At 39.8% G+C, this 24,472-nt stretch overlaps 2 protein-coding genes across 6 annotated transcripts in view; one reads left to right on the forward strand and one right to left on the reverse strand.

Annotated features, from left to right (window-relative positions):
* The window catches only part of CMSS1 (cms1 ribosomal small subunit homolog), a 417,726-nt gene that overhangs the window by 29,246 nt on the left and 364,008 nt on the right, over nt 1–24,472 (forward strand). The gene's annotated exons all lie outside the window — the stretch shown is intronic.
* Nucleotides 1–24,472, reverse strand: part of FILIP1L (filamin A interacting protein 1 like) — a 343,045-nt gene that overhangs the window by 24,248 nt on the left and 294,325 nt on the right. For all 5 annotated transcript variants that reach the window (XR_002086599.2, XM_019476094.2, XM_019476091.2 and 2 more), the window contains one exon: nt 4,240–7,000. Coding sequence is in view for 4 of the 5 variants with exons in the window: in XM_019476094.2 (XP_019331639.1) it covers nt 4,240–7,000 (2,761 nt within the window). In the remaining variant the exon portion in view is untranslated. The remainder of the gene's footprint in view (nt 1–4,239; nt 7,001–24,472) is intronic.

Raw genomic sequence — 24,472 nt, forward strand, 5'->3', positions numbered from 1 at the left:
GCTGTGCTCACATGGCCTGAAGTGGCACGCGGGAACTCAATACAGCACTGGCCTGTCCCAGCCCAGCTCAGCTGTGTGCCAAGGGCTCAGGACAGGAGAGGGGTACAAGAAGTGGGGAGCATAGCACTGCACCAGCCCAGCTGGGCCCAGATAACCCATGGGTCCTGGTCCTTTTCTCCCTGCACCCCTTTCCCCCACCCTGAGTCCCCAGCACACAGATGGGCTGGGCTAGTGCCATGCTGTATTCCTGCCCTCTGCTTTAGGCCTCATTGATGCAGCTAAAGCAGCTCCTGCCCAACCCAGCTGTGTGCCAGGGACTTGGGACAGGGGAAGGAGTGCAGGAAGAGCTGTGGAGAGCTCATATCTATGTGTGTGTGTGTGTCTGTGTCTGTGTCTGTGTCTGTGCTCACACATGTGGCCCTCAGCAGTTTGGCAAAACTCATTAAGTGTCCCTCTAGCCCAAATAATTGCCCATCCCTGGCCTGGCCTACCTCCTTTCAAAATAGTCATTGCTTTTGAACATGAAAAGTTTTGATCTGTTATAGGCCCAGTCCATCTGGTTGAGCCTGGTTAATATTTTCTGTGCCTGTGCTTACCACTTGTCTATTATTTGTATTACTATGGTAGTGCATAGAGGCTATATCAGGTTTGGGGCTAATTAAGCTAGATACTGGGCAAACACAAAAGAGATTATCTCCACCTGTAAAATCAAGATAGTAATATTTTCCCCTTATAAAATGTTTTGAGATTCTCTGAAAATGGCATGTATTGCTAAGTTGATATTTGTTCTGTTTTAATAAGTTGACATTTCTGTAGCAACTTTCATTCAGGGCTCTTAAAGCAAATTATAGACCATTATTGAGCTTCCTTCTTGCCATTTTCATTACCCAGACCCTCCATAGTAAGTTACATAAATATTATCCATGCTTTTCAGAAGGAGAGACTGGGATATAGAATAGTGCAGTGAATTGCACAAAATTTCCTAGCAAATGCAGGGTAATGGCTTCAATTCCTAGACCATTCTTTTTTCTTTTGTGACAAAATCAAGGCTGACATATAATGAAGACAGTAATTAAAAATAGCTTATGCCACTGTATGTATATATGTTTGGAATTAATTCTCTGTTAAATACTACTGTTAGCTCTTCAGAATCAGAAAAAGGTTAATAGCTTTTTCTTTCTGAAAGTCTTGCTTCATTTAGAATAACTGTTTGATTTTACTCCTGTGGAAGCAAATAAATAAGTTCAGTGTGGTAGCTGCAGATAAAATAGTCCTCTCAACACAGGAAAGGGGTGGATTGTAACCAACAGATACTTTGTTTTGGGGAAAACGTTACAAAAAGTGTCATTAATAGGCATGTTGACTTCACTTTTCTATGAGTTGTAATATTGTGCGGCTGTTTTCTTTGTCTTTTGTTAAATAAGCAATGATCATTTTTGGAAAATAATTGTTTATTAACAAAAAGAGAGCAAGAGCTAAAAACCAGACGATTTAAATTTTAATTTTTTTACAGATACTGTCTTAGGTCTAGTGTTTTGTATTTACTTACCACCATTAAAATCTAAACGCCTTTGTTCAAAAGAACTTGGCAATTATACAAGGGATCTAGTGCACTTATTAAAATTGACTGAACCTAGTTCTTGCAATGTAATAAACTAGTCATGCACCAATAAAGATTTTTTTGGCTGATACCGATGGCCAATTATTAACTAGCCATATCAGCCAATACCAACCCAATACCGATATGCAGCCCTGCAGCTTGGAGAGCAGCGTCAGGCCGGTAAGTGCGTAGGGAGGGAAGGGCCTGGAGGGGGCAGATCGAGGGCCCCCCCCATGGTGAGGGAGGGAATGGACAAGGGCAGAGGCAGGAGCTGTAGGCAACTAATTTGGGGGGCGCAGGTGGTGTTGGGGTGACTGTTCCCCTCAGGGGAGGCGTGGGGTGGGGATGTGCCCCCGGATTTGTGTGCAGGGCGAGGAATGGCTGCCTGTTGCGGGCTCGGGGCCAGAGTCTGTTCTGGCCTTTTGTGGGCAGGGGGGCTTGGGGCAGGGCTGTGCTTGGGGTGGGCAGCAGCAGCGGTGGAATGGGGTGCTTGGGGTGGGCGGCGGCAGCAGTGGGATGGGAGCTACAGGGTGGGTTATAGCCACCCCAAAATTTGCCATAGCCCACCTTGTAGCCCCATTCCCAGTGCCACTGTTGCCTGCCCAGTCCCTCCGCTGCAAAGAGGCTGGCACAGCCCACCTTGACCCTGTGCAGAAGTCCAGGGGGCATATGTCCCTCATGCCCCCCCGGGGCTGCGCACAGTGGCAGGAGCTGTCCCCCCCCCCCCCCTTGCCCCTCCACACATAATGTAAATTTTCCTTGTATCAGTGCCAATCCAATATGGATCTATTTATCAGCACATCTCTATAACTTTTGAAAGACATGAAGTGTACTGGTCTATCCATCTTCTGTGTATCTGCTGAATATTTTGTTTTTCATAAAACTGAAGTCAAAGCAAGAATGTTTTAGGCTAATTTTATGAGGACTGGCATAAGAATTTTTAAAGGTTCAGGCATATGCAGTACTATAAAATGTGTACCATAAGAGCGCAGGCATCTAGAGTTATCTGCTGATTTAAACGGCACACATGCAGAACTTGCATATATGTCAACAGAATGGGAGGTAAGGCATGATCTTGAGTTGCAAATAATGTATGTTGAAAATTAGTTAAATTTAGATTTTGTAAGCAAGGAACTAATTTTTCAGCTCCAGGTGAATTTGACAGAAAACTCTATGGTTTATTAGGTAGAGACCTTTCCTTTACATGCACATTTTATTAGCAGTGAAGGTAATAAGAATTTTTTTCTAAGTATACAAGTTAAATGGGTATTGAACTATATTAAAAAGCTCCTTTGAAAAGTGTGAATTGTAATGACAGGTCCTCATTGGAAAAGAGGGAAAGAAGTTGAAACGGATTTTTAACAAATTAACCTGATAATATGAATCATTCAAAATGAATCTGGTCCTACTGCGTGCAACAGTTTCAGGTGGCTAGGATTGACTGCTTCATGCTCTCAGTAGACAGATAAATTGAGGGCAATATTTTTATTCTACAGTCATTATTTATTATGTTATAGGCACTAATACAGCCTCCGTCCTGTTGTATCTTATCCAGTTTTTGTCTAAAATAAGTATTGGACAAATAGTGTATACTGAAGGGAGGTGTTCATTCAAATTGCTGAAAGATCTTGCATGTTTTAATGCACTTACCTTATTTCAGAAACTTTAGGGTACCCTAGCATACCTTTTGTTGCCTTTACTTCATGGTGACTCACCATTACAAAGAATGCTTGGCTGCTGTTTAGGTTCCAGCCTGTCTCCCCTCCCATATAGTTTGAATATTAAAAACATACTGTGAATCTAGTCTCCTAGCTAACTGTTTAAAAAATGTGAATGTCTTCATTAACACTTTTACAATGTTTTTAACCAGTAATCGTTTTTCATGTAGACTAGGAACTTGGTTTTTTTGGGAAAAATATTAATTCTATGATACAAACTTCTAAATACAACTCAATAATAAGGAAAAGACCTAAGGAAGAAAATGGTGCTTTAACACAAGGAGACGGTATTTAAGAAAAACACAAAACAAAGTGGGGATTGGCATGCCCTAAAACACATCATTTGTGGACTGAATTTCAAATGAGTATTGTACATATAATTTTGTGTGTGTTTAATCTAAAAATAATCATCTGAAAAATAGGGCTACGATATACTGGGGAAATCAAGAAAGGCAACAAAACAGGTCTTATCTGAAGTTAGCAGGTACTGCAGGGACTAAGGTCAAATTCAGTCATACATGCAGAAATACAACACACACACACAGAACAAGGATTCTGAAAGCAGTAATAAAAATAATCCATTATTTACTGTTTTAGAAATGTTTTCACTGAGGCAAGTTGCAGTAAAAATTAATGTGAGTTATTAAAAATGTAAATACATAATGATGCATTTATACAAGTGCAAGACTAAGTATTTTACTTAAAGTATTTCAATTAAAAGATATACAGTAAGTGCACACTTGATATGATTAAGCAGGCAAAACATAACATTAGTTCCATATACTGTAGTACAGTTCATGCACAGATCTCTCCCAAAATAAAAGGGTACTCCAAATAATTCTTGCTGGGATGAAAAAAACAGGATGGGTTGCTGGTAAGGGTGTCAGCATGGATGGGGGATCAGTTATAGACATTACTTACTGTAATTTGTGATTGTCGTGGGAGAGGCGTGGCTGTTGGTGTGATAGTGATACTGCTGGTGATTTTATTGGTGGGTTTACTGGGTGTTCCATTAGATAGTGCTGGTGTTCTGCTATCCTGCATTGGAGTACAAGGGCTGCTGGACTTTGCTGAATTACTAAGAGCTTGAACATAAGGACTTCCTAAATGAATGTGGATTTTATTATCCTCAGTAGTTATTACGCTTGAACCAGTACTGTTAGATCTTTGGAACTGCCAGGATGATTGTCTGTCTGGAGATACTCTAAAAACAGCATGCTTGGCACTGATTTCCAAAGGCTCTGTTGAAAGTATCTGTTCCTGAGCACTGGAAGAGCCTGGCAGAGCCAAGGGGGACATTGTCCTTTCTGGAGTTACTGAGCTACATGATTCAGGTGTTTGAGATCTTGCAAAAGCAGCCATAGTAAGAGGTGACATAGCTTGCTCTGGGGTCATGTAGCCTTCTGCCACTCTTGTTTTTATAGGAGTTAGGGAGGCATTTTGAATAATAGTTATTCTTTGTTTCGGTGTGCCACAGTTAGGTATAACTGCAGTACTAGTGTAAGAGTGAGCACTTTCTATAGTAGGACTTGTTATTTCAAGTGTCGCTGTATTTTGTCCATGGTCTGGAGTAACCTTTATATGAAGAGGCTGTCCAGGTGTATGACTTAGAACTAGATCTCCAGGCTGTGCAAAACTTCCATTTTGTTTTGCATGAATTTTTCCATTTTGAGGGTGGCCTTCTTTGGACTTCATCCATGGGATCCATAATTTTTTGTTTACAGCATTTGCAATGGATGAATTGCATTTAAAAGATATCATTTGCTCCTCCTCATTATGGTCTTCATCATCATTATCACTGTCTTCATATAACTGCCCATTTATGACTGCGCGTTCTAATGGAATAAGGCTCTTGTAATCAGGTGGTTCATTGTCAGCTGGTTCTGTCTGGACTTCTTTAGAGAGAACCTGCAAGTCAGAAATTCTCCTTCCATTGAGACTAGGTCTGAGGCTCTTACTGAAGCGCCGGTACCTTTCTAATTCTTTCGTGAGGTTTTCCATTTCTCTTGCCAACTCCCTGTTTTTGTTTTCTTGTTGTGTGAGTTTCTTTTGCAGGATTGTATGATCCCCCTGTAGATGACCTATTAAGTCCTCTGTTGCCATATACTCATGAATTTTCTCTTTTAATGCATCTACCTCCCGAGACAGGTGATCCGACTTAGCTTCTTCTTCTTTAAGCTTTTTGAAAAGCCACTGTTCTTGGTTGGACTCTGCCTTCTCTGCCAGTTTATACCTAGCCAGTTCTATTTTTACAACCTCTAGTTCCTCTGACAGAAACTTTGCTTTGTCTCGTTCATTAATGTATCTTCGTTCTAGAGACTCAAATTCATCCTCAGTTTTCATGAGATCGTCTTCTATGGCTTTCATTTCTTTCAGCTTATGTTTCAGCCTCTCAACTTCTTGAGAAAGTTCTCTTATTTTGTTGTTCTCCTGCTGTAAAGATGTGCTGGATTTAGTAGTTTCTTTGAGTTTATTTCTCAGAAACTCTTTTTCAATGGCTTCTAAGGACTGAAGCCGTTTCCTTAGAATATTTACTTTGGAAACAAGATCGTTTCCTTTCTCTTCCTCTGCTTTCAGTTTGTTTTTTAGTTCATCTCTTTCCTTTGTTACAGTAGACAGTTTTTCCTCTGCATCAGATTTTGATTTTAGTGCCTTTCTGCTTTCCTCAATTAGCTTTTCTGTAACTGTCTGAACTTTCTTTTGCTCCACCTGAAGTTGAGTATTTGCAGCTTTTAACTTTTCTTCGGTTTGCTTTATTTTCTCACTCATTGTTTTCCTTTCATCCACCAACATCACTGTCAGTGTTTTCAGTTTAGTTAGGTCATCCTTAAGTGTGACTTCTGTTTTTTCTAGCTTGTTTTCAGTGGCTTCAAGCTCTCCCATTCTAGCTTTTAAGCTATCCAGTTCAAGGGACAATTGCTTTGTTAACATTTTTTCTTTTTCTAGATTGCACTTCAGAAAGTAACACTCTTGTTTGCCCTTGCTGAAAGCATCTTCTAGTTTCTCCAGTTCCATGATTCTTTTGTTGAGTTTGTCAACTTCTGCTTTAAGGTTCTTGCTCTGTGCTGCTTCTTTTTCTAATTTTTTATTAAGCTCTCTGCACTGCTCTTCCATTTTTATGAGCTCTTCATCTTTACCTTCCATTTCTAGCACACGTTTCCGTAATTCTTCAACTTCAGCCATAAGGGTAGAATTTCCACACTCTCCCTTATTCATTTTATCCCTTAGGTCTTGCAATTCTTCCTCTGCTTTTCGCAGAGATTTATTAGTCTCTTCTAGTTCATCAACTTGTCGACTGAGTGCAGTTAACTTTAACCGGAGCTGGCGATTCTGACTGTCTTCATTGGTTAGCTTGGCCATCATTGCTTCTTGGTCTTGGGAGCTCTTGTTGTTCTGGGCCTGCAGTTCAACCTCCAGCCTGATAACTTTTTGCTCCTCTTCCTGAGCTTTTGCTTCAGCAACAGTGAGCTTCACATATGCTTGATCTGCAGTGGTGGTTAGCTCTTGAATTTTTTGACTCTGTTGGTTTAGTTGTTCAGTGAGTCTTTGCTGTTCATCCACTACCATTAACGCAAATGATTTCAATTTTGTTAGTTCTTCTTTTAGTTTAGCTGTCTTCTTGTTGTTTTCCTTCTCTCTTTTTGCCTGATAAGCTGTTTCTTGTTCAAGAAGCTTTTTCAGTCTGAAAAATACAGAGAATATTTAACTTTGTAGCAGGTTTAATGGATATTTAAATCAAAATTGGAATTACTGTATCATGGGTACCAGAGGAGAGCAAAGTGTAATCTGGTCCTGCTCTAGTGCAGAGGAGAAGCTCACACAGGCTACTACAGTATCCACATAAATTTGTATATCCAACAGTAAAGTGTTTTATGTCAGTATAATTATGCACATGCAAGGGGGTTGGACTGATTTGACTCTGCCAGGTTCCGGAAGGGTGGCATATAAATCAAATAAACAACAGATATCTCATAGAAAACAAAACTGTGTGTAAGCAAGGCCAGAGTGGAAGTAGGGTACTTATCCTGTCACTGTCAATTCTTGCTGTAAACAAGTGAATCCCAAAGAAGGCTTTCCTTTTGAACCTCAAAACACAGTTCTGGTTTTGAACCCAAAATTCACAGTAAAACCAAAATATATTTGGATGAGACTCTATTTTTTCATGATGCTTTAGTTATTTCCCTAAATTCTTCCTAACTCAGAGGTTAATCTGGAATTATTGTTCAAGTATACATGTGTAATCCACTTTTTTTAAGGAAATGCAGGAGACATTTTATGTCTAAAGTTTGGGCTGTGCATTTATATTATGTAAAAACCTGAATTAACCTAAATATTCTAGTGTTTGGGATCTTTTCTTGGCTTTGCTTTTCTGTCAGGAAGAAATAAAGCGGTCAGTATTTCTCTCTTTCATCAGCTCTTTCATTTTCTTCCCAATAAATAAGATCCCTGAGGCATTAAACAAGTATGTGAAAAACATTAACTTTTCTATACAGTGCTAGTATATGGTTGAATAATATACCAGTATTCTTAATGTAATTAATTGGGGTGAGAGGAGGGAAGCAAAAGACTTGTGACAGGAGATTTGAGCTCATGATTCTCTGAACCAGTTAGTCTCTAAGGTGTCACACTACCCTACTTTTTCAACTTTTGTTCCTGTACAACATCTCTTCCTCCAAGTGAAGTCCTTTGTCCTGTCAGAGTACTTAGTGTTCCACTTCTGTGGCCTTCTGATCTCCAAAGTTCATATTGCAACCATGTTTTTTATTTGTAGAGCTGGAGAGTACTCTCATCTGTGCAGCTCTTTGAGTGCTGAGTGGCTTGGAACTCATACTCCTTGGGATACAGTTTGCTACTGCCTGCTGCTTGTTTGGTAGTGATAGAACCTAGATTTTCTGTCTACTAGGAGAAAGCCACTGCTGCTTGTGTAAGATGCTGGGTTCCTTGGTCACTTTTGATAGTGGTATTGGGTGGAAGCTTCTGAAACTGAATACAAAATCTTCTACCAGTCCATCATCCATGAGCTATTTATCCTGCAAAAGCTCATCACTGTGGCATTGAAGCACTTTATATGTGAATTGTGCAGTATGAGCAGTAACAATCGGCTATGGAAAACAGCCTACAAGGAAGCTATTATTTAGTTCCAAATTCTTTATAGGGCAAACTAATATGCCTGGGAAGTAGACATTTAAAGGTGCCTGCAGGAGGGAGAGGTTTGCTAAATGTGTTTTGAGAGATGAAGTAGGGTTGATAAGGTAAAGTGTTATGGAAAGGTGCCAAGGATGGCAGGAAATTCAGGGAAGATATAGTACACACATTTGTGTGTGTATGCATGTATGTCTACACATATCTTATAACTGCAAGTATGTTATATTACTGCAGGTAATGCCTGCAAGTATGTTATAACTTGTATTTGTGTTCTCTTCAGTGTAAAATTTCCTGCCCTCCCTACCTCTGCCCTTGAGTGCTTTAGTAGTGAAGTTTGGCTGATGATTTAATGTTACTATAGATATGAAATCATAACAGAAGCATAACTAGCAATTTCATTTGGACTTACTCAGCTCTTACATATGGGTGAGGTTAGCTGTCTTAAAATTGTGCAGAATAAGCTCAGACTAAAGTTTTCATTTTACTTGACCAACTTGTTTCATTATCTTGTAATTCTTTTTTTAAACAATATTAGCAGGATGAGGGAGTAACACCCAAATAAATTGGTACTTTAAAACCTGTCTGGGTGCATCTACACAAGATGCTACTGTTCAATGGTTATTGCGCATTTATTTGTACTTGTATAAGAAAGTACTAAATAAAAGCGCACTGACTGGAGTTACTGTGAAGTAGTGCCATTGAACACCTTTTAAGTGATGCTACTACACAGTAGCTTAATACTACTGCACAATAGCATCTCGGCACAGTTTTTGCTATGCAGCACTACTGCACAGTATTATCAGGCTGCTGCAGTCAGTGTCTTGTGTAGACATGCCCTCTGTGAACTAAATTATGTTAATTTAAAGCAGTAAATGAAAACGTTTGAACTCTTGCTTTCCCTTAAATGTCAATTTTTAGGGGATGGGGCTGTCCACAAATTAGTAAAACATTTTGATTTGCTCATGGATGCTCTACAGTAATTTTTATAATGCAAAATAGGTAACAGATTTAAAAAATATATGTATTTGCTTTTGGCTGAGCGAGTCACTTCAAATCTTTCTAGTGTGTGCACCACATGTGCTTCTAGTTTGTATCCTCACTCTTTGCTATAATAGTAACCCCCAAGCCCTTGCAGACAGTTCATTAAAGTAAAGTACTTGAATCTTGACCTAACAAAACACTTAAGTCCTGGGTTTGGGCCTCAGTCATCGGTATTGATCAAGTTTTCAGTGCATGAAAATCTGAACAAAACTAACCATGTTTTGCTAATAGGTTAGACCGTGGATTTGTATAGGATAGCTTGGACAGGGATGATGCCTCCTTCTTCATGAAGGGAGTGAAAATAGATGACTTCTGAAGGTCCCTTCCAGCCCTACTTTCCTATGATTCTATGTTATTTGTCCTTGCTCTGGCTCACTGCATAACTGTGAAAGGATTCTTTGGTGACTGTCTCTCTCTAGGCTGTTTGAAAATTTAGAAGGGGTTCCTCCAGACATTGAAAACATCATCCTTCACTTAAAGAAAGATGGAATTTTAGAAACCTAACTAGAATAAAAAGCAGGTGTATCTGAATATTCAAATACATCCCTTTGAATCTATAATGACAAGCATAAAATCACTTCAGTGTAAAGCTAACTTGGGTAATAGAGAGTGCATTTCAGGAGCCAGTATTGAAAAAAAGGAATTTTCTTTGCTACAAAAGTTGGATTATGAATAAAAAAAATAAAAATCTATCATTAATTAAACATGACCCCAACTAATATAAACACCCACACAATTACTTTTCTTTCGTAATATTTATACACTCATTAATATTTTGTGTTGGCTCTTGATACTTTTTAATCCACATAGTCATATTCAGCAACGTTTAGAAAAATCTCCTCTGGTCATGTTACTTGATAGTGATCTCTTGGGCAGAGCAGAGAGTTGCTGCAAGGCAGCCAGCTAAGAAGTCTCTGTTTTTGAAATTTTTTTGTTGGCTTTTTGGTTTCCTTATTTTATAGCTCAAATTGAAGGATCTTGGGGCCACCAGCAGCCGCCACAAACACATCTAAGGAACGGAACTAGTCCTTTTACCTAAACTCCTTTATGTACTCTTAAGATATAGTATATCATTTTATAATGTGTAAGAATGTGTTCTTGTTCTTGATTTCCATTTTATGTTCTGTCACTACATGTCTGTCTACTACACAAGGTAGTTAATTAAAGGAATTTTATAGCTATTTCTGATTAGCTGCCCATGTGGATGCTTTGATTCTGGAACTAATAAGGCATGTTTCAAATGAGCTTAATCAGAATACATTGAATTGATTCAGAATATATTAGTCTTATTCCAGAATAAGAGCACATAGGTAGTTAATCAGGAATTGTGAATTAAGAATAATTTCCCATGTAGGCAAGCTGTGATATCACTCTGATAATTAAGGGAGAGTTGGGAACTGGTATTTTGACTGTCTCTTCCCTCTCCACTTCTCTAGTTTGTCTTTTAATAGATGCTGAAAATACCTTTGTGATAGAGGAAGAAGCAATGCCTAAACCATCTGTTCATCTATTTAATTTATCCCATGGATTAAATCCTCATCTGTATTGATTAGGGGTGGTGAATTCTGGGAGAGAAGGAACTGCAGTTTGAACACAGGTGGGCAATTATTTTGTTGGAGGGCTTCTTAATGAGTTTTGGTGAGCTGGCAAGGGTAGCCCTACCCCTTGACAGGTACTCCACCCTCTGGTCACCACCTTGGGACCAGAAGTGCTGCCTGTAACCCCTAACCTTTGCCACCAGAAGTCCCTCCCTTGCCCCTGAAGTACTCCTTTTGGGAGGGGGTGGGTTTGCCATCTTTGAATGAGAAAAACTAAATCATATGCTAAAAGTCAACACCTACTATAACATATTTTCATATTGTTACAAAGAATCATTTTGTCATGATTTGTGTTTGTGGTGTGGGTGTACTTCAAAATAGTCTTACTTTTGTATATTTTGTATGGGATGTGGTTAGAGGTGGGTGGGTGGGTGTGTGTATGGTGGGGTATGTGGGAGATTGTGAGAGGATGTGGCTGTGTATGTGGGGGGGATGTAGGGTAAGTTATGAGATGTGTGTGTGTAGGGTTTGTGGGGTGTGAGGGAGGGTGTGGGGAGCCCCCAATGTTTTTCCCTCCCCCCCCATGGTGCACAGTCCCTGCCACTGGCAGCAGCAGGCAAGGCCCTTGAGGTGCTCATGGTCCACGCAGGTGCTGCTGCCCAACGCTGCATGGCTCTGGCCAGAGCTGCACGTGGCAGCAAGAAACACACCCAGGCCAGCCTGCCTCTATCATGCAGGGCTCCCTGCAGCACATGTGCAGCTCCCAGCACTCGTGTGCCCCCCAGGGAAAGCCCCGTGTGATGAGGTTGGCTGCCTTCCCTGCTGCCTGCCGTCACATGCAGCTGCCAGAACTCTGCTGGAGGTGGTGAAGAGCCCCACCCCCTGCTTCTGTGGTGGCATGGAATGGGGAAAGCGGCTGGCTCCATTGTGCGGAGCTTTCCCTAGGGGTGCACAACTGCCAGGAGCTGCACGTGCACTGTGGGGAGCACTGCATGATAGAGGCGAGTCAGCCTGGGTATGCTGCTTACTGCTTTGCACAGCTTGGACCGTAGCCGCGCAGCACCAGATGGCAGTGTCTGCGCAGGCCATGAGCATCCCGAGGGCCTCTGCCTGCTGCTGCTGCTAGTGGTGGGTGTTGTGTGCCATGAAGGGAATATATGGGGGGGATCCCCCCCACCCTGCCCCATCCTAGCTCTGCACCCCTGCCACCCCTCTGTACATGGGCTCCGTGCTCCCACCAGCTCCAGTGCCATGCTCCCTGTCCCTGCCCAGCTGCAGCTCCCCTGCGCCCGCTGCTTCCCTACCTGCTACTCAGAGTGAGTGGTGCAGCAGGGAGACAAGGAGAAGCCAGTGGAGGCCGGGGAAACTGAGCAGGTCCCCTGGCAGCTGCAGCAGTGGCAGCAGCAGCCCACCTGGAAGCAGCCTGCTGGCTGGGCTGGGGCCCTTCCGCATACAAGGGTGGGAGTAAGGGATGTGGACTGGAGGGGTTACAATTAATTGGTGGGTACCCATGGGCCAGGTGAAATTGCCTAGTAGGCTGGATGTGGCCCGCGGGCTGTATTTTGTCCACTCCTGGGCTAGATGCTAGAAGCTGGGGTGGGAGAATGGCAAGGTGACTCACTTATGTGGAATGTGACAGAGGGGAGGGGTGTATAACATGTTAAACAGAGCAGTTGCAGCTCCCTCCTTCTCAGAAACAAGATTGTGTAATTGTCACAAATCTACCTGTCTGGCACTTCATACATAGATATTTTCCTGAATTAGATTTACTAACTTAGGGTGCCTATACACATGCAAAGAGGCTGCTACAATGCACTGTAATTACAGCGTGTTGGAGCAGACTCGATTAATTGAGTCTGCTGGAGCATAATTACTGTGCACCAGCAGACTCCAGCATCATGTCCCCACACTGAAAAATGGTGGCAGGGGTGCATTTAATAAGCTTTAGTTAGTGTCCCCACTGCTGATTTTTAGTGGCAGCTCTTGCCTCCCCACTCCTGGTTCACGTGTGTAAACACCAATATTGTTTAGTTTCTATTTGTAGCTATTGTTAAGCTGCATTTAGTTTTATTGTTTTCATGCTTGTATGAACAACAATATTTGATTAAATATTTCTGTATTTATATAATTTGACTGGCATTGGGTACTATGATAATGATTAAGTTAAGTGTTCCTCTCCTGACGATACTATTTACATATCTGAGACATAATTGCTGAGAATTCATATTTGAGATGACCATGCACAGGCTCATTCACAAACAGTGGTGGTTTATATTTCCCAGGCAGAAGACCTTTCTGAAATAACTGATAACTAAGGCTCTCTGATTTGTGTAAAAGGATATAAATATTTCCTATATATAAGTGGATCAGGGTTGAGACCTGACCTGTCAAACAGATGCACATGGGGGAGGGGAGGAAATGTTATTCATAAAATGCATGTGCCCCCTGAAAATTCAATAGAAGAACGTAGATGAGCAGATAAGAGTAGGCACTTGAGAATGCCACGGGAGTAAGTTTTTGGCCTAAGGATCTCTGGACTTGGGTGATTTAGCCTCCTACCTGGGGCAAGCTGGGTAGTGCAAGCTGACAAACTGCTTGCAGAAAGCTTTCCCAGCTGTAGGCCAGAACAACCCACCCTGGGTCAGAGGTGGACAGGAGGGTACTAGGACCTGGCCATTGCTGCTGCCTGTCTTTCTGGTGGCCCAGGAAGAGCACCTGCAGGTGAAGCCCCTCACTGAAGCGCTACGTCCACTGGCTGGATCCTGTGGCTCTGTGGGCCAGATATGGCCCATGGGCCCTAGGTTGCCAACCCCTGGTCAGAACCAACAGCTGCATTCTAGAAAGTGTGCTGGGTAAGATCATATTTAGTTCTTATAGTTTTGTTTTGTTTTCATCTGTCTGTCTGAATGTAGGGTCACTATTTTGTGATTTTTCATTTATGTAATACATTTTTTGTCATTTCTTGTACCTTACCAAATGTCCATGGTAAGCATGATTTCAGAGTATTTGGCTATACAGGCTGGTTACTTCTGTGGGGACAAGGATCTATGGTTTCTTACACAAGGTGAATAAAAGGTGTAATGCTTTAAGCTGGTAGAATCTCTTCTACTAAAAGCTGGCAAAGCTGGCAGTGGGACTGGTGGAGTTGAAATGCACTTGATCAAGAAGTTGGCCCCTTGGCAAATCTCACTGTGTTTTCAGTGGTCAAGCAGCAGACATTGGAGGTTTGGGGACTAAAGGACTCCCCTGAAGGTGAAATGCACTCTGGTTGTGTCACAGACATGCACATACTTAATCTCATCCAGATCCCTTTACTTGCATGTTAAATCCCGTTCACTTACCTATCATTCATTTTTTATTAACTATGCACCTTATAACTTTCCTTGCGTTTAGAAAGCACCAAATGCAGGGAGAACATTCAATATCTAAATAATGTATGTGAGTCCATAACATTTTACTATTTATACAGTTGATAATTGCCAAAATAGAAAACAAAGTGCAAAAATACAAATATGAAATGCATCAGTTTCTTGTTTGCCTCACTGAAATTTCTTTCTAAAAATAATGTTTTTACACTTGGGATAGTGTGAAAATTTTCCATATTTGCTTCTACTGGATTTTGATTTTTAGCTAGTATGTTTTTTAGAGAAGTTTACATAAATAATTAAATGGAAGCGGAAATATTTTGGTAAGATCCGGTATTTCTTGACAGTTATAATCTTACGACAGTTGTGTCTGTTTTTTGGAAAGAGATTCTAGGAAGATGAATATGAAGCTAACATTGTATTTCTTCATTGTATGAATTTATTTGTTTTGACTTGCAGCATACCATTTGTATGCTTCTTTCAAATTAAATAGCTGCTGTGATTTTATTTGTTGTTTAGACTGTAGAATTTGCACATAGGCACCATAGATGTTTCTGCTGGGTATGAGCATTCCCCTTCCCTGTTTGCAATTCAGACATCCCGTGATAATGCTAGGTAGCCACTAAATAAAACTAACAAGATGAAACTAGCTCATTAGTTTTCAATATTCAAATTGAAAATTCATCTCTGCAAGCACTGAGATGTTAATCCTACAGTGAGCTCAGTGTGGGTGGACCCCAGGGCACTCTGCAGGGGTCTAATCACTTGAAGCTCATTTTAGGATGAAGACCTGACTGCCTACTGGGCAGTGTGCTGCATCATTTAGACATTTTTCCAAGTACTGCACGTGGTGGTAAGTCTGCATTTACTTTTTGCCCTTCTGGTCTAGTTTTGTAAGCATCATAAAAGATGGAGAGTAAACCTGGTCTTGTAAAATGTTGAGTTTTTAATAATCTAAGTTGTATTCATAACATACTAATTTCATTTTTTAAAGAAGAAATTAACCTGCTGGGTCTTTTTTATGGGACCAAAATGCATGTTACTGGAGATAGAGTAGATTTACCACATGCGAAGAATGGGAAACTGTCAATAGAAATGGGCTGTCCAGTTTGGTTAAATATTTTAATTATTTTGCTCCCCAGTTGTATTTCATAAATAAGAATGTAGTAACATCTTAGATGAAGATAGATACATCATATAGATAAAGCTTTCACAGAACATTGCAAGTCTTGATCTCATGGGACCACAATAACACTTACCGAATCCAGTCCAGGAAGAAAAGGCTTTGGAAGCTGTTTTTATAGACATGAATGTGAAGCAGCTAAACAGAGTCAAAGCAGTGTCTTATTACTGCTGTTCTTTAAAACTTCTGTTAGAACCTTATTGTAGTTTATTTTTACACTTGCATGCAATGCCAGTTGCCTGTTCTTTCTCTGAGAAATCATATTGTCATCCTTAATTTTCATTTGTACACCCTATTTGCTTTTTATAGTGCACATATTATAGCTTGTTGGAATCCATACACATGATCAAGTATTTCCTCTTGTTTGCCATATCCTCATGCTCACTGGGTAGATCACACACTTATATTTAGTATCATATGACTATATGCTTCCTGCAACACATATCAAACAGCACATGATGCCTTATCGTATCATATGATGGCTTTGTAAATGGGTCTTTCCACTGCCCAAAGGTACTGAGTTACATCAGTCTTTTTTGTTCAGAAATGTGGGATTGTAGAGAGAAGTTTTTGCTTTAAAATGTTGTTATAAGAAATTAAGGGATTTGTGGCAAGGCTGAGACTCCTTATTTTTAATCTTTTATGTGTCTACTTTCTCTCTCTCCATATTTAGTTGGGTGACATACTCATTTAAAAAAAACTAGTAAGAGTAAAATATAAACTCAGGAATTCTGTACAGGGAGCCATGAGAAACTTCAAGTTTTCTGGAACATAATGGAAATTGATCTCTGCAAATGTTAAGCTTGACACCCCTCTCCAAAATAGTGACACAACTCTGGTGCAGTTTGGTTCTGCTCATTCTGTAGATATGTAGAAGGCAAGGTAGATTTGCACCTTAAAGACTACCCAAAGTAGACATACTTATATATGTGTGTGTGTGTATGTATGTATGTCTACTTTGGAGATATAGCACAAGCCTTCATGAGCTAAAGCTCATTTTTTCAGATGCTGTCTCATATGTAGACTGATTGCAGTTCATTTCATTTGCCTGAGTGTGGTGTCATCTATGAGCAGAGAGACACAGTTAGGCATGTTAGTCTCAAATCAAGTAGGAGGCAGGGTAGATTAGACCAGGGTAGATTAGGGCACTTTAGACGAACCAAAGTAGATTTTATTTTTATATAAAATGTGTGTGTGTATGTATATGTATATATGTATGTATTGGGCATTGTGTTGCTTTACATCTACATCATTGCACAAGTATCTAACAAAGTGAGCTTCAGGTCATGAAATCTTATGTTGCATGCACGCGTGCACACACACACACGCACCTTGGTTACTCTAGATGGTGCAGATCTTCCCTTTCTTCTACTTGATTTCAGACTGACATAGCTAACTTCATCATTCTATAGATACAACAGAACTTTAAGTACCTAACATTTGGTAATTCTTGACTTTTAATAGGGTTCTTTTGTCTTCCTTTTTTTTTTTTTTTTTTTTTTTTTTTTTTTTTTTTTTTGAAAGAGCATTTTGTATTCTGGCTTCATTTTGAAAAGTATGCATACACTTAGTTTTTTTAGTATTATTTATAAACCTTGAATATATTTTTAGAAAAACACTCAATAAGTACTCAAAAAGCACTCAAGTTTCAACATGAGGACTTGTAATTGAAATTCCCTCATACAATGTAAATAAGAAAAGTTAGATGAAGTCACTCAGTCTGAGGTATTCTTCCCAGTAACTAGATAAGGTTTGGCCTTTAGCTAAGGAAGAAACATGCTTTATCACTTCTGGTTAGTCCAACTAATTGGTTTAATTTTTTTTGCCAATACAGTTAGGTATTTTTCCTAAGGAGATAACCAGTCTTTTTGCCTCCTTTGGCATTTGTCAGTAACATTTGGTTTTACTATTTAGCTTCCATTCTCAGGATGGGTATACATATCTTTCCCCACCTTCCAACCCTTACTACTGATGTATGATTTTGATGAATACGTCATGCCTATTTTTATAGTCTTTGTTATTTTTATTGATGCTTCCTTTTTTTCCTGCTGTAACGAAAGTCAAAGGCTTTTGAAATTAAAAAAGCAACAGCATACCACGGCAGCTATGTAATCTGTTGGCCTTATTTGGACCAGCTGGCATTTCCCAATAGAATTGTAACAGTTTATTGTAAAGTTGCATTTCTCAGTATTTTATGTCTTCTAAAAAAAAAATTGTTTAAAAACCTAAATGTGAGTTAAAAGAAAACTAATGATAGGTCAGTTGCAAAGATAGAGAGCACATTCAAGAAAAAGTGCAGATAAAGAAATTTAATTTAAAATGGGCACCCTCACCATAAAACATACTGTTCGCTGAGAGGTAATTGCCTTTTTACTGCATGCTCACAATCCCAAATTGCTTTGCTTCAAATTTTAACAAATTCCTATACAAATGATAAGGAACTGAGCTGCCAACTCTGGGCTGAAACTTAATAGTTCCAGACAAGAAGTAATCTTTTGTCCGTCCAAATCTGCAGAGTGTAGGGAACCAGAATGTAGTCACTTAGTTGGAATTTATCTGTGATAATAAGTAGATGCACACAAAAGTAGGTATGTTCATACAAGGAAAAAACGTGTTTAAAGACCATCACCCTGTATCAGTGGTTCCAGTTCTGTATTGCTTCAGGGAAAGTGTTTAAGTTCCTGAATTATCAACAACAGTTCTTGCTTTCTATGTGTTCAGTGGAGATTACCAAGGTGAACAATGGCCTGACACATTGTCTATTAAGCAGAAGATCTCTTAGGATCTCAAACAGAAGGCTGTGTGGTCTGGATGCCTGGGTTGTGTGCATTTAAGCAATCAGAATTAAAAATACATGCATAGAGAAAGAAGCTTTACTCCTAATAATTGTATAGAGGTATAAGTAAATTGGCAAAGTTGCCAATTATGTTTCTAAAGGAGGAAATCATTTGATTTTTTTCCTTTGTTTAGGGTGCTAACAAAAGTGACATTTATTGCATAATCAGTCGCTTGAAAGCACTCTACAGCTGTGCCCTGACAGAAATGCATGGTTGAAGAGTGCTTTAAAAGTGCCTGATCTCATGACAAATTAACTCTTGTGTAATGAGGGTTCAGATGAAGGCACTGCAGCAAGGAGTACATTCATTAACTTCTGTCTGTCCTTGCACCAATCAGGGCTGGGCTAATGCAGCCCAGCCCCATACCTGGTGCTGTTTGCAGGAAGGGAGGGGAAGAAGGGAGGGGAGGGAGCTCCTGGCTGGGGTTTGCCCAGCCTGAGCTGGAGGGTGGCGAGTGTGGATTGGAGGACCCCGCACCTTAGGTGGGGTCCAGTCCATGCGCCGTTGCTCCAGTTCAGCATGGGCAAACCGCAGCTCAGAACTCTCTCCCCTCTCTTCTCCCCCTTCCCTATCCTGCAGACAGCACCGGAGCGGGGCGGGGAGGGGGGTGGAGCTAGGGGAGAGAGGCTGCAGACAGCCATTTCCTCCTGGATTGGCTTCAAAGTAGAGCTCAATCCCCCACCCCACAGCATAACAGAGAATGTCTGTTGGGTTGGGTTGAGGGGCTTGTCCTGGAACTCTTGGTGCTTTCTATGAAGCATCATGAGTTAGCATGGAGAGCTGCATGTCTGTCAGTGCCCTTACTAATTCTACAAAATTTCAGTCTTCTGATAGCTGTCAGCTGTAAGCTGACAATGATACAGAATCACAGAAAATCAGCTGAAGAAATGGAGCATGCCTACTAAGTAGCATTTTTAAAGACTGTTTCTACTAGGATGTTTATTAAGCGTTTGTTCTCCTATTGATCTTTATAACAGATGCTTGGGCGGACCTAAGAACATTAACAGAAAACATGCCTGAATCCACTCGGTCTCCCCAATTTTTTCCCCTCTTTTTTTGTCCACAACTGCCTGTCCCTTCTTCATGTAATGCTTATCTGCCCTTTTGAAGGGCTTTAGCAAATGTGTTCCCAGGAACTCCTCCACCATAGCAGTAACCAACAATGCTGATGTGTGAGATAGAAATTGAACTGACCAACAACAAAACTGAAAATGGTTGTCTTGAATAAACATGGTCTCAAATGCATACAGTAAGTGGTTCTGGTTTACTCAAAGAAGTTTACATTCTGTAAAAACAAAACAACAAAAAAAACATGATTTTTACTTATAATCTCTTATAAGGGTAGTAGTTTCAGATACTAAAAGTTATTATGGTAGGTACAAAATCATATGGGTGCCACATTAAAAGTTTTTCAGGTTTTTTGTTTCTTGAAAATTTGATCAAATGCTCATCTGAAAAACAGCTACAAGTGAGCTTTGTACTGACCAGACTACAGCAATGAGCTTTACTTGGGTTTAGCCTTGAAAAACTCCCACAGAATGCAGCTGTTGGAAAGCATGGCTGTATGAGTTCTGAGCTGTATTGTTCCTGATGTGTTACATTTTGAAACGAAGCTGCCTTTTTCCCTCCCCCTCTTCCTGGTTTTAGCAGCTATTTGAGTCATCTTTTGATGTTAAAGTCAACTTAGATTACTGTTCATATTTCAGTGGCATATACTTGTGCTTGCAGTGTGAATACTAATCTCTGTGTTCTGAAGACTGATTTCCTCTTTTGCTATAGGTTTTAAATAGAACTGTGAACAATTAGTGTTGGAGTACCACCTGAATAAGACTCATTTTGTTGGCTGATTTTTTTTTTTCTAGTTACTATAGAGCATCCTTTTTTCCATGTGCTTCTTTACAAGCAAACTGTTTCAAATGCCAGAAATAAAGCAAGTAATTTCAGATGCAACATCGGAATTTGGAACTGTTCAAATTTACGTCAGGCAGGAAATTATAGTTTTACAGATGGAGCACATACAAAAGGAAATGGAAAGATGAACCATGAGAGATGTGGTATAGTGGTCAAAGCAGCAAGACTGAGGCAAGAACTTCTGAATTCTCATCCAGGTTCTGTCTCTGTCTCCCCTCCTTAGTTTGAGCCATTAACACCCTGTATCTATGACTGTCCACCTTATTGAAATGGGCAATCATTTGGACCTGATGGGTTCATTTTGAGAATGAATGCTAGAAAAAGTAATTTAAAAATGTTAAATATTGCTGTTGTTCAAACTATGGCACATACCATTAGATATGCTATTAATTTTTGATCAAGCTTTTTTAGATTGAGTGTGTATCAGTCACTAAATAGGATTTTAACCAGTTGAGTCTACACGGGAAATTATATAGTTTATTAAATCGTTTTTTCTTTTATATTTTGAGTGTCACTGCTGAAAACTCTCTCCACTAACTGCTACTGAATACTGTCAAATTGCTGATATTACAAAGTGTTCAAAGCCATGAAGATAAAGAAGAATGTTATTTGTCTTTTAATTCTTGTTAAATATTCTCCAGGGGCAGGTGTATAAGGACTGCCCTCCCTGTGGAGGTATCAGTATAATTATGCACACTGCTGCTGTAATACTGTGAGTGAAATTTGTAGCAAGAACTAATTGTGATAGTTCAGTATCTTTTCATAATGATATTTTGATAATGCTTTCCTTCAGCATCTCAAAGCACTCTACAAAATTAATACAGCAGGTTTTCTAAAAACTGTGGGAAAGGGAGCTGCTATTTTTCATTTTTTGCAGATGGAAAAATTAAGATAGAGATTTGCTTAGGTAACAGAGTTTGTAGCAAGGCTAGAAGAGGAGCTAATATCTTACACTTTGGTAATTGAATACTTAATTTTTTTTACAATTAAAAAAAAAATTACCCAGTAAACAGGTCCCAGTGTTTCTGTATGGTTTTATTTATTGCTGATTAGATATGTAACAGTCCATGTGCAGAAACATTATCTGTGGCTGCATACACACATTCAGATAATCTGAGAGAATCCTCCTAGGTTTGTTCTCCTGGTATAAAACCCTACCCAGAGCCACATGTACAGACATTCAAGGTCAGAATTCTAAAGTCTCTGAGCCAAATTTGTTTGTATTTTAAAATATCAGATCCTAGAGCCCGTCATGCATAATTATTAACTAGCATTATATTATTTTGCAAACTGTTAAGTTTAGGTATGAAGAAAAAAGTATTATATCTTGGTCCCTGTCTCTGTTCTGTTTAAATATTGGCCATAGAGTTTTGTCTAGACTTGTGTGTGTATAACTTGGTTCTAATATTTTTGCCTGTATTCTTCACTGGAAGGCTGAACAGTGGTTGTTGGATCTTCCAGGCCTTGCTTGTGTGAGTGGCAGCCCCACTGATTTTAGTGGGTACAATACCATATTTCAAATGATGTTAGCCAGAACACTTGATGTTTTGTTAAACGCTGTTTCTGAAAACAGTGAAGATGTCAGAGGAGCAAAACCCTAATTTTATTTTTGTATTCCAACCAGACTGATTTAAATGAGTGAAAGTTGACTTGCCAAAGCTGTTTTCCACTGAACAGAAGTCTGGTTGCTGAAGTCTTCAGTGAAGCCCCAAACATTGGTTCCATAAGGAAGTGTTTCCCAACCTTTTCCAGCCCAAGGCACACTTGTATTAATAGAATTTTTCCACGGCACACCTGTTAAGGTATTCCCCATCCTCATACTTATGAGCTCATTGTAGCTCATTGCTATGGCAAAATTCCATGGCACACCTGTTCATTTCTGATGGCACACCATTGTGCCACGGCACACTGGTTGGGAAACACTGCCACGAGGCATGAGGCATCCCTCCTTTAAGTCATGCTTGCACAGTTTTCATTGTGTTATTATTCAGTCTTTAGATAAAGAATATCACAAATATGGAACCACTGGGTGGTTTCAGCACATATTGTTTGTTGATTCTTCTGTTTCTTGTACAACATAATATTAAGTCTCATGTTTGTCTCTTACTGCATTGTTTAGTCTTTCTGTGATTCACCAGGAACAGATACCTTGACCAGCACTGTGGATAATTATGCAAGTACCCCATATGTACGTTTTCTACCCCTTTAAATTAGTTGTTTTTTTTCGTATGACTTTTTGAGAATGGCCCCTTGCCAACAATAACTCTTTATGTTACTAAGAGGAGACTGGTTAGACATAAATGTCACTTTCCCACAACATTTTCAGGAACTAGATGTTCTTTAAAATAATCTTCACATGTACTATATAGAAATAAATGTCTGGAGCCACATTTTCAGTGGTGGGGAGGATGGGAAGCATGTCTGCATATCTGCTGTATGCTCTGGATGTAATGGACCATGGCAATATTTGTACAACATCATCCACCACCCGCAGGGGTAGAACCTTAGACCCTTGGCACTAAAATTGAGGCCTCTGCCATTTAGCTAAAATGAGAGCTGTTCTAGTAATTAGTAGCAGGCTGCTGTACTTCCTGGGGACAACTGTGAGATCACAGTGATTACTTGCACTAAGGCAGTACTTTTGATATGCATGTTGATGTGGGAATTATTCCCAGTGGGTGCAGTGATTTTTGTTTGATGTAGTTTGATGCATTTAACACAATGTTTGTGGCAAAAAGTACCAACCGTAATTGTTACCATAACCATAACTTACTATAAATTTTGTGGTGATAAATGTTCTGAAATCCCACAACTGAGCCTTTATAAACAAAAAACATTATTAGCATTAGGATTGCATATCTAGCGTTATAAAATTACAAAATAAAAAATAAGTAGGAATAGTATTTGCAGTAAAACAAATCCTTTATGACCTTTTGACTTTGATTTGTGAGTATAAGTCACTTCAGCAATAACTGAAAATGTAAGTGCATCCATTTCACTCCAGTGTGGACCCTGCTTAGTTGCCCTTATTTTAGTCCTCCAAACTGATTTGTTGACAGTGCATGGCATCAAATATACCTGTCACGACTACTTTGAAGTTATACCCAGCACAAAATACTGTCTGCTTTTCAATGTAAACTTCAAGATTCATGTTATTAACTCTTCAAAGACTTCAGTTTGCTTTCAGGTAGAAATCAAGGTGTTTATGATGGTGATTTTTGAAGTTCTATCTGGCTGTGCTCCTGGGTTTTCGGGAAACGGTTTTTCTCTATGATCTGTTCCAGCCCTTTAAAGTTGCTGAATTATTCTTCCCCCAGTCCAAAGATGTGGGACCTGGCAGTGTGTATGGCATTTAGCAATTGCATCTGTTCCGGTTTTGGTAGAACCTGATGCCATGTTGATTGAGGGTCATTCAAGAAAGTTTTAAGGCAAAGCAGCCAAAAGTGTGAAGTTAATAAACAGTTGTTAGACCTCCATTCAGGTGCTCTTATTCATGAGTAAAGTGCTGTTGCTTTTCTGCTTTTTCATTATCTTTTGTGTTAAGGATAACTGTGTTAAGAGTAGGTTATGGGGTAATAGCCTGAAGTCAGCCACTAATGTTGATACTATTCAAGGAACAATTTTGTTTTATTTTAACAGAGGATTTTAAATTTGACTAAAGGCTGCTTGATACCTTTACGATAAGTCCTGTGCTGTCCCTATGTTGACCTGTGTGCCAGGATTGGGCCCTAGGGTTCTGAATGTTGGGCTTGGGCCTCATGCTGCCCTCCATGCCATATCTAGTGCATAGGGCCACACCCCATGGGGCTCCTCACAGGTCTGGGGATCTGACCCACAGGCTGGGGGTTGAGTTCCCCTGATTTATCCTAATAAACTGTCTCTTATAGTTTTACTATTGAATAGCAGAATCAAAGATTGTTACACAGGTGGTTACTGTGTATCAAGGTAAGGTTTTTTGTTTCCTTAAAATTCAGTGTTCCACTGCATTTTTCAATCTCTCTCTTTTAATATAATACATGGTAAGAGATTGTTTTAGTCACATGTACCCACTAAAAGTGAATAAAGGTGTGAGTTTTTGGAGTGTGCTTTTTTTTTTAAGCCATTTACCTGGGTTTGAGCAGCAAAGGTAATTTG

This window comes from Alligator mississippiensis, chromosome 1, assembly GCF_030867095.1.
Source record: "Alligator mississippiensis isolate rAllMis1 chromosome 1, rAllMis1, whole genome shotgun sequence".
NCBI lineage: Eukaryota > Metazoa > Chordata > Crocodylia > Alligatoridae > Alligator > Alligator mississippiensis.